The sequence below is a fragment of the Strix uralensis genome, chromosome 15, assembly GCF_047716275.1.
Source record: "Strix uralensis isolate ZFMK-TIS-50842 chromosome 15, bStrUra1, whole genome shotgun sequence".
NCBI classification, from domain to species: domain Eukaryota; kingdom Metazoa; phylum Chordata; class Aves; order Strigiformes; family Strigidae; genus Strix; species Strix uralensis.
In genome coordinates this window covers 11,518,537-11,527,466 of record NC_133986.1, presented here as the reverse complement: position 1 = coordinate 11,527,466, position 8,930 = coordinate 11,518,537, and the positions used below count along the sequence as shown (strand labels likewise).

Here is an 8,930-nt window from a genome sequence, read left to right as displayed (position 1 = left end):
GCTGGCTCAGGGCAGCACTGTGGGGCTGGAAGCACCGGAGCACTTCATGCCCCAGGGGAAGCCACGTGCCCAAGCACCAGGTAAAAATAAATATTTATTGGAAAATAGTGAATTATTTTGAGAAGGCAGTAGAAAAAAAAAAAAATAATTCTCCATACCTCAAACTGTCACAAGCCCTGGGGGCCGCATCCTGGGTGGCAGCGGGTTGGGTGCTGCCCGGCAGATTGCTGGCGCATGCTGCGGGCGAAGCGGGGAGCTGGCAGGGTGCAGACACCCCCTCACCCTGTTTTTTGGGGCTAGCTGGGAGGTGGAGCCGGCACCGGGGCCGCTGGCTTCCTGCTGCTGCGTGTGCTTGGTCCTTTGGTGTGGCACGAGGCCTCAGTACGAATCCACGCTGCAGAGAAGGGAAAAGGGGGGATGTGTTGGTGCCAAACCAGCCTGGCAGCTCACTCCTGCGGCACCCCGGGGTCACCCAGCTCCCCGCGCGGCCTGGCTGCAGTACCTGGAGAAGGAGACGAGCGCGAGGACACCCAGCAGCAGCTCCACAGCGTAGAAAAGCAGGAGGATGGCGCTGAGGATGGCTTCCAGGCGCAGGGTGTAGGTCTGCAGCAGCAGGTAATAGGTGGCCATCACGGCTGCCGGGATGGTCAGGGCCAGGCTGATGGAAAGCGGCACCTTCCGCTGGCACAGGTTGCCCTTGGACCCTGTGGGGGACACAGTTAGGGGGGTGTCCCCCACAAAGCCAGGATGCTACAGTGTGGGGGATGCTGTAAACACCACATCGCGGTCCCAGCTGTTCCTGGGGGGGCTCTGGAGCCCACCAAACACCCCATTGTCCCCACGACTTCACAGAATCATCTGGGTTGGAAAAGCCCTTGAAGATCATCCAGTCCAACCATGAACCTCACCCTGACCGTTCTCAACTCCACCAGATCCCTCAGCGCTGGGTCAACCCCACTCTTCAACCCCTCCAGGGATGGGGACTCCACCCCTGCCCTGGGCAGCCCATTCCAACGCCCAACAACCCCTTCTGCAAAGAAATACTTCCTAAGAGCCAGTCTGACCCTGCCCTGGCGCAGCTTGAGGCCATTCCCTCTTGTCCTGTCACTTGTTCCTTGGTTCAAGAGACTCATCCCCCCTCTCTGCACCCTCCTTTCAGGGAGTTGTAGAGGGCAATGAGGTCTCCCCTCAGCCTCCTCTTCTCCACACTAAACCCCCCCAGTTGCTTCAACTTACCGAAGAAGATGCGAGTGGCCTCAGTGCCGAGGTAGAGGAAGAGCAACACCACATCCAGGACCAGGTTGGTGAAGGGGTACGGCAGCAGCAGCACTGCGGGCACAGCCAGCGCTGCCCTCAGGGCCCGCGCTGGGCCTCAGGGCGGGGCGGGGGGGGGCTGCTGCTGCCACCCTGGGGGTGCGCGGAGGGTCAGGGTGGGGGGCTCACCCTTGTAGACGAAGACGAAGGCCTCCAGGAGGAAGTAAGTCGCGCTGTACCACCCGTTGAGGAAAAGCAGGACCTGCAGCGGCGCCGAGGAGCGCTGGCGGCCTGTGGGAGCACGGCGGCCGTGGGTGGGGGTGGTAAGGACCGGCCTCAGCCCCCACTTCCCGCCGCGCTGAACCCCGCTCCCGGTGCCGCCGTGCCTTGGCCCGCTCCCGGCCCCCACCCCGTTGCCCCCCCCGCCCCACGTTCCTGGCCCCGCAGCCCGGCCCGTCTCAGTCCCGCACTCACTCCTGGGCGCCATCTTCCATCTCCATGGGAACCGCCGCCGCCGCCCTCGCTCCCGGCAGCGCTGGGCGGGAAAGCGCCCGGCCTCTCTCTCCGCCCCTCTCTATGGTTCTGGAGGACCAGGACGGAAAACCGCGGGTTCGAGTCCCGCGCCCGGCCGAGGGACTGCGGGGTGGGGCGGAGCGAGGAGCCCTGGTTGCCCTCCGGTTCTACCTACAATGTCCCACGCTGCAAGGTGGGAAGAGCCCTCTACAACTCCCTGAAAGGAGGGTGCAGAGAGGGGGGATGAGTCTCTTGAACCAAGGAACAAGCAACAGGACAAGAGGGAATGGCCTCAAGCTGCGCCCGGGCAGGGTCAGACTGGCTCTTAGGAAGTATTTCTTTGCAGAAGGGGTTGTTGGGCGTTGGAATGGGCTGCCCAGGGCAGGGGTGGAGTCCCCATCCCTGGAGGGGTTGAAGAGTGGGGTTGACCCAGCGCTGAGGGATCTGGTGGAGTTGAGAACGGTCAGGGTGAGGTTCATGGTTGGACTGGATGATCTTCAAGGGCTTTTCCAACCTTGATGATTCTGGGATTCTGTGAGCCTTGTTCTGTGGCAGCAAGGGCAGCATAAGGCTGCCGGGATGGAAGGGAAGAGGCAGGGGGGGGCCCGGGGTGCGCAGACACCAGGCAACCTCTGGAAAATGCAGCCCATTTATTTCTTTACTCGTTACAAAACCACTCAAGTCCCAACGGGGGCGGCGGCGCCCAGAAGCACCACAAACCTCCCACCGACTCCTGGCATCCGCACAAGCTGTGCCAGCATCAGTGGAAGGGCTGGTCCCCAGGGGGAAGAGGAGGAAGATGGCTGAGCCGGAGCCGTCCCCATGGAGGCCCGTGAGGCGCAGAGAGACGGTGGATCGCCCAGAGCCCGAGGGGAGCCATCAGCCGCGGAACTGTGCGAACTCCTTGCGCAGCCAAAGAGAGTCCTGGTAGAAGAGGGGGTCTCCCAGGTGCACCGCCGTCCTCTTGTAGAAGTAACAGTAGAGCACAGCCGCTGCAGGAGGGAGGGGGGTGAGGGTGGATCCCCCACCTTCACTCCCAAAGGCTCCCCAAAAAGGGTAGGACCCCCCCAGGGACCCTGCGACCACAAGCTCTTACCCAGCCGCTGGAAAACAAAAAGAGTCTGCAGGCCTTCGGTCCAGACGAAGCGGCCGGAATCTCGCCACCGCAGGTTCTGAGGCAGATGGACAGACAGACAGGAGGCAAAAATAAGCCCTGCATTAGTTTGGGGGCAGCAGCCCCGTGCCTCTGGCTCCCTCAGCACTGTGCGCTGCTGGCCCCGAGGCTGTGCACAGGCCAGGGGCAACACTGCCGGCTGGGGGAGCAGCCCCCCACCCCAAAGGTTAAGCAGCTCAGGGGATTTAGGCAGCGAGCCGGGCCCTATTCTAGCTTCAGACTTCAGATCCCCATAAATCCCCATCAATCCCTTGCCCAGATGACGTGGGCAGCACCGGGGCGGCCCCTGGCCCAGCTCAAAATACTTCCCCTGCCCTGGCGGAGTGGGGTGGGGAAGGACCCTCGCTCAGAGGCTGGGTGGGGGACATGAGAGCCCCATGAAGGAGGGTCCCCAGGACCTCTGGCAGGGAACAGGAGGGAATTTTGTCAGGGGACAGAAGGGGAAGCTGTTGCCTGGACAGAGCCAGGACCCCTGCCAGCCCTCAGTGCTGCTTGATGCCCGTGGGGAGGGGGCTGCCCCCAGGCTCTGAGCGCTGGTGTTTGCTGGGGATTAATCCCAGGTAAAGCAGGAGCCGCTGTCACAGACTTCAGCAGGGATTACCCCAGCGCGGGCTTTCGTGCCAGCACAGAGCTGGAGCTGCTGGGCTTCCCCTGGGGAAAGAGGATTTTCTGGCAGGTCACAGCCAGAGATGGAGCAGCTCCAAGGGCCTGAGATGGGGCAGTGCCCTTCCAGCCCAATGCCTAAGAGGGGGGTCGTGCAGGGAATCACAGGGGGACACTGAATTGTCCCTGTGGTGGTAGATTGTGGCCTTCCTCTTGTGAGAGAGGGACTGAAGGAAACAGGGTTTGTGGCCAGCTAAGCAGGCAGACTGTGCTGCCCGTGCTGCCTGCCCTCAGGAGAAGCCGACAGCCCTGAGCCCACCCCAGCCTACCATAACCCAGACGTGGAAGGAGATGCTGAGCGCCAGATAGGTGGCCGACAGCAGGATGGTCCCCTTGAACTTGTGGAAGAGAAGGTTGACCAGCCCAGCCTGGAAGACGAAGGTGTTGAAGAACATGAGGAAGATGATGATGACGTTGAAGAGAATAGCAATGTCCTGAATGCTGCAGGAGGAGAGAGACGTGGTGAGAGCCCAGCCCTGCTGCCCCGCCATGCTGCCCGCTACGCCCGCCTGGCACTCACATGAAGAGGACGAGCTGGACGGCAGGGGCCGTGCGGAGCAGCTCCGAGAAGGAGTTGACGAAAAGGTCATAGAAAAGCAGGAGGAACTGCAGGAACAGCACCAGGCTGTAGTTGCTGGTCTGGAGCATCTTCCTTCCCTGGGGGTTGGAGCCTTCAGCCCCGGCATCCCCAGTGGCAGAGCCAGCTCATGGTCCAGAGCTGAGGTGCTCAGCGTCGCCTCTCCCTACGGCCAAGACCTGGAGGAGAGCAAAGGTTTTGTTTGCCAGGGTGCAACACACCCCCCTGCACCTCGGAAACCTCCTCTGCCAGGAAACCCAAAAGAAGGTCAAATCAATAGCAGCTCCTGCCAGTTTCTAGCACACCAATGCCGAGCCGTGCTCTGCCCCTGGTCTCTCACAAATAAGCTGTCTCCCCTCCCTTCTCACACGCAGGTTCAGTCTCTCCCTCCCACCCTCCAGCCTCACAGACCCCCTCCCCGATCTCAGGAAACAAATGTGATGAAATGCAGAGACGAGGGAGACGTGTGAGTCCCGGGGAGCAGCATCCAGACAGGTTATTCACACCTCTCACGCCAGACAAACCCTAAAGCTGCCGCTGGCTCCGTGGGCAGTGCTGAGCAGGCCACGCTACAGGGGCAGGTTTGGGCACGCAGTGTCCCAGCATCGTTTTGCTTCACCCCACCCCAGGACAGCACACCCCGCCTGGGGCAGCTGGTCAGAGAGGGGATGAGGACACAGTGAGGGAACTGGGCTGTCTGGGGACAAGAGAGGAGGCAGAGCTGACAGCCAGGCCGGGGACCACGCTGCCTGGGGAAGGAAGGACGTGACACGGAGGGAGGTAAGGTGGTGCTCGGAGGGATGGGGGGAGTCCAGGAGAACGGGGGGTCCCCCGGGTCCTGGCAGGAGAGTGCTGCACTGAGGCCTGTTTTCTCTGAAAGGCAACCACAGGGCTGGACACTGGGGGGGAAAGGGGGCCCCCCCCACACCCCTTCACGCAGTCACCACGCAGACATCCTCTCCCCGCGTGGCCCCCGGGTCCCCTCTTGTGTCCCCACGCAGCCCCCGTCCCCCCCCATTCCCCCCGACCCCAGTCCCTAAGAGGCTGTAGTGCCCCCAGGCCCACCCACTCCTCCCACCCCCGCCCCGGTAGGCCGCCGTGCTCCCCGTCCCCGGGGTCGCTCCCCCGCTTCTCGGCCCCGTCCCGCGCCCCCGGTGCACAGACAATCCGCGGTGTCCAGGGCCGGTGGTCCCCGCCGCCTCCCACCCTCCGCAAGCCGGGAGCGGCCGAGCGCTGACCTGCGGCCGCCATCTTCCGTCTCCACGGCAACGCCGCAACCCCCGAGGCGGAAGCGCGCGGGTGGAGGAACGGCGCTGGGGCCGCTCTGGCCACCGCTCTCGTTGGTCGCTGGCCCTGGGCGGGTTGGCTGAGAGCCACCACCGAGACGAGCGGCCAGAGCGGCGCCGTCCAACATGGAGGTGGCCGACGAGGCCGAGGGGGCGGTGGGGCCCGGCGGGCGGCGGGCGGGGCTGAGGTACGGCCCTGGGACCAGGCTGGGCCCTGCGGCAGCTGGGCTGGGAGGAACGGCGGGGCCCTGTGTTCCGGGTTTGGGGGAGCCTCGGGGCCGGGCCCCGTGTCCCCAGACTCGGGGGAACTGTAGGGCCGGGCCCCATGTTCCCGGTATTGTGGGAGCCGTGGTGCCAGGCCCTGTGTCACCAGGTCTGGAGGAGCTGTAGGGGAGCTGTGGGGCCAGGCCCCACATCCCCAAGCCCCGGGGAACTGTGGGGGCCCAGGCTTTGGGGGAGCTGTGGGACCAGGCTTTGGGGGAGCCGTGGGGCTGCTCAGCGCCGTGACGAGCAGCGCAAGGCCCTGAGCGAGTGGGTGGCTGAGCTCGTGATCCCCACGCTGCGCCGGGGCCGTGTCCCACCCACCTCCTGCCTCACAGTCCCATGGGGCGGCTGATCTGGGGAGGGACAGGGCCGTCCCCCACCCTGTGAAGAGATATAAATATCTATTTTTGGAGGCAGATGCAAATCGCCAGGCAAATGAGCGCAGCCACTCACCTGCGCAAGCCCCGTGGGATGAGGGCACCACCCCGAGGGCAGGGCCTTGCTGGTCCCACCGCCCAGCCCAGGCAGGGTGGGGGGGTGGTTGTTGCCAGCGGGTCCCCCCCAGTCCCCCATGGAGCAGGTGGGGTGAGGCAGGAGGGAGAAGGGGTGCAGCAGCTGCCAGGGTCTGGGGCAGGGGGGTACAGGAGTGCCTCCTCACACCCAGCTGGGGTGAGCCCTGTGCTGTGGGTGCAGCTGGGGGGGGCACAAGGTACTGAGGGAGGGTTTGAGAAGGAGTGTGGGTGCCAGTGGGGAGGTGAAAGGGCAACTGGGGTGCAGGTTTGAGGGTGCTGGGGGGATTTAGAGAGGGCATGTGTGAGAGGGAGGGAGGGGGTCAGATCAGTGGATTCTTGGGGACAAGGGAGGGGAGGCTGGGAGGGGGTGCAGCATTACAGGAGACACCTGCCCCCTCCCCGTGAGGCCCTTGCTGATGTCCCCTGGGCATGGCGTGCCAGGGCAACGCAGTGGGGTGCTGCCCAGTGACCTGGCTCCACAGGGGCCAGTTTCACCCTGCCCAGTCCCAGCTGGCCAACTCCAGCCCTAGCCTCCTTCCTCAGCCAGGCAGCAGCTGGGCCAGGGCCAGCCCTCCTCGGGGTGCCTGGTTCCCCTTTCTGTCTGGCTCCTCCCTGGGGGTGTCTGCACACACGCGAGAGCGCCGGTGCGGGTGGAGATCCCCGGCAGAGGCTGAGCGGGTGTCTCATTCTTCCCCAGGTGCCGCCATCCCGTCGCGGAGATGCTGGATCTCCCCTTCCTGCCTTTCTGCGTCCTCCTGGGCGGCCTGGGCTTCGTGTGCGTGGCCTTCACAAGCGCTTGGTGCCAACACTGGCGCGGTGGCTTTGCTTGGGACGGCAGCGCCCAGATGTTCAACTGGCACCCAGTGCTGATGGTGACAGGCATGGTGGTGCTGTACGGCGCAGGTGAGCGGGGATTGTGGCGCGGCGCGGCCCTGGCACGCTTCCTGCCTGACCCTCTCGCCCAACAGCGGCCCTGGTGTATCGCCTGCCCCCCGCCTGGAGCGGCCCCAAGCTTCCCTGGAAGGTGCTACACAGCACCCTGGCCTTGGTAGCCTTTGGCTTAGCCGTGCTGGGGTTAGTGGCCGTCTTTCGCTTCCACAACCACAACGGGACGCCCAACATGTACTCGCTGCACAGCTGGTTGGGGCTGGCCACCATCTTGCTCTTCTCCTGCCAGGTGGGTGCTGCTCCAGCCCCCCCCCACCCCAGCCACCCCTGTACCCCTTGGCCTCACCTCCTCTTCCCGCAGTGGCTGGCTGGTTTCAGCGCCTTCCTGCTGCCCTGGGCTCCCACCTGGCTCCGGGCCCTCTACAAGCCCGTCCACGTCTTCTTTGGTTCCACCATCCTCATGCTGTCTGTGGCTTCGTGTATGTCAGGCATCAATGAGAAGCTCTTCTTCAGCCTGTGAGCATCGTGGCGGGTGTGGGGAGAGCCGTTGCAGGGAGGGAGGCTCAGGGGTGGGGTGGGGAGTTTGGGTTGTTATCTCTCAGTGCCAGAAGCGGCACGGCGTGAAACCGAGCACGGAGAGGCAAAGGGAAGCGAGCGATTCCCCTCCTCAGGTGCGTGGTTAACCTGCACAGCTCCATGCTGTGGGGTGGGGACAGGGCTGTGTGGCCTTGGGGGAAGGCTGGGCACATCCAGGAAAGTTCTCGGTCCCTTTTTCTCCCAAGGAAGAACGGGACAATGGAGTACAAGCGCCTGCCCGCCGAGGCTGTCTTTGCCAACACATTGGGGCTCCTGATCCTCCTCTTTGGGGTGCTGGTGCTGGGCGCCCTGGCCAGGCCGAGCTGGAAGCGTCCCGATGCCGACTCCCCAGACTCTTGTCAGGTACCAGCTCCGCTGTGGGGCCATGCTGGGTTACAGGGTGGCTTTGGGGAGCTGAGTGAGGGGACTTGCCCCCTACCACAGCCCCAGTTGGCCCGTCCCCAGGGTGGGTGCAGGCATTAGGCTCACCCATGCTCTCCCCGCAGCCCCTGCTCGCCGCCGAGCGCTGACACTGATGCGGCAGCTGAGGTCTCTTCCTGCCCTCCCGGGGCTGCCAGCCCTGTGCTCTCCGACCCTGTCACTTCCCTGCCTGCTCTGCCGGCCCTGCTCTCAGCCAGGGACTCCCGCTGCCTGTGCCTGACGCTCACCTGCCCGCGGGAGGAACGGGCTCAGCTCCCTTCCGGCAGCGGTGAGGACATCTCTTTGCTCTTCTTTGTGGCCTGGCCTTGGCCTCCTGCCTGCTGGAGGATGAAGGCAGCCGCAGTGTGATGCTCCTGCCTGCGTCCTCACGCCTCCACCTGCCAGCTCCTGCGGGGTCCAGCTGGCCTCTCATGCCTGGACTTTAGTCCTTGCTGAACCAGTTGCCCTCCCCGGGCCCTGCAGTTGCCAGAGCCTTGTCAGGTCACAACCTGCCAGAGGAGCACCCGTGTGCCCGGCGCTGCTGCCCCCCACCCCGGGACCATCTCCTGCACAGGGTGGGGGCCCAGTTTGGGGTGACAGGGCTGGAGGGGGGACCCTCACACCGTGCCTTGCCCTTCCTCGGGCTGCCTGTGCCTTCCCCTCCGCCCCGCGGGGGCTGGGACTGGCTGAGCAGCCTCCCCGGGGCCCTCATGGACACGTAATAAACCACTGGCTTCTGCAGTGCTCCTGCACCCACATCCTTGGGGACAAGGGGGGGGCCCAGGAACCAGAGCAGGGAGAGG

The 8,930-nt window shown here is 64.6% G+C and overlaps 3 protein-coding genes across 6 annotated transcripts; 1 reads left to right on the top strand and 2 right to left on the bottom strand.

Annotated features, from left to right (window-relative positions):
* Nucleotides 1–81: 81 nt before the first annotated feature.
* Nucleotides 82–1,761, bottom strand: TMEM216 (transmembrane protein 216). Of its 2 annotated transcripts, XM_074885284.1 has the most exons (5): nt 1,729–1,761; nt 1,444–1,545; nt 1,237–1,329; nt 503–704; nt 82–394 (listed from the first exon to the last, which is right to left on the bottom strand). In XM_074885284.1, exons 1-5 carry the CDS (start codon nt 1,739–1,741, stop codon nt 379–381), a joined length of 426 nt encoding a protein of 141 aa, XP_074741385.1. In that variant the 5' UTR covers nt 1,742–1,761; the 3' UTR covers nt 82–378. The 2 variants fall into 2 exon arrangements, with proteins under 2 accessions (XP_074741385.1, XP_074741383.1); XM_074885282.1 differs by lacking the exon at nt 82–394 and having other exon boundaries at nt 414–704.
* Nucleotides 1,762–2,400: 639 nt separating this feature from the next.
* On the bottom strand, nt 2,401–7,609 carry TMEM138 (transmembrane protein 138). 2 transcript variants are annotated; one of them, XM_074885280.1, is made up of 5 exons: nt 7,478–7,609; nt 4,125–4,360; nt 3,874–4,045; nt 2,864–2,939; nt 2,401–2,759 (listed from the first exon to the last, which is right to left on the bottom strand). In XM_074885280.1, exons 2-5 carry the CDS (start codon nt 4,250–4,252, stop codon nt 2,647–2,649), a joined length of 489 nt encoding a protein of 162 aa, XP_074741381.1. In that variant the 5' UTR covers nt 4,253–4,360; nt 7,478–7,609; the 3' UTR covers nt 2,401–2,646. The 2 variants fall into 2 exon arrangements, with proteins under 2 accessions (XP_074741381.1, XP_074741380.1); XM_074885279.1 differs by lacking the exon at nt 7,478–7,609 and adding an exon at nt 5,420–5,528.
* Nucleotides 4,592–8,871, top strand: CYB561A3 (cytochrome b561 family member A3). 2 transcript variants are annotated; one of them, XM_074885260.1, is made up of 6 exons: nt 4,592–4,961; nt 6,941–7,146; nt 7,212–7,420; nt 7,493–7,647; nt 7,914–8,070; nt 8,214–8,871. In XM_074885260.1, exons 2-6 carry the CDS (start codon nt 6,963–6,965, stop codon nt 8,235–8,237), a joined length of 729 nt encoding a protein of 242 aa, XP_074741361.1. In that variant the 5' UTR covers nt 4,592–4,961; nt 6,941–6,962; the 3' UTR covers nt 8,238–8,871. The 2 variants fall into 2 exon arrangements, with proteins under 2 accessions (XP_074741361.1, XP_074741360.1); XM_074885259.1 differs by lacking the exon at nt 4,592–4,961 and adding an exon at nt 5,541–5,655.
* Nucleotides 8,872–8,930: the final 59 nt, after the last annotated feature.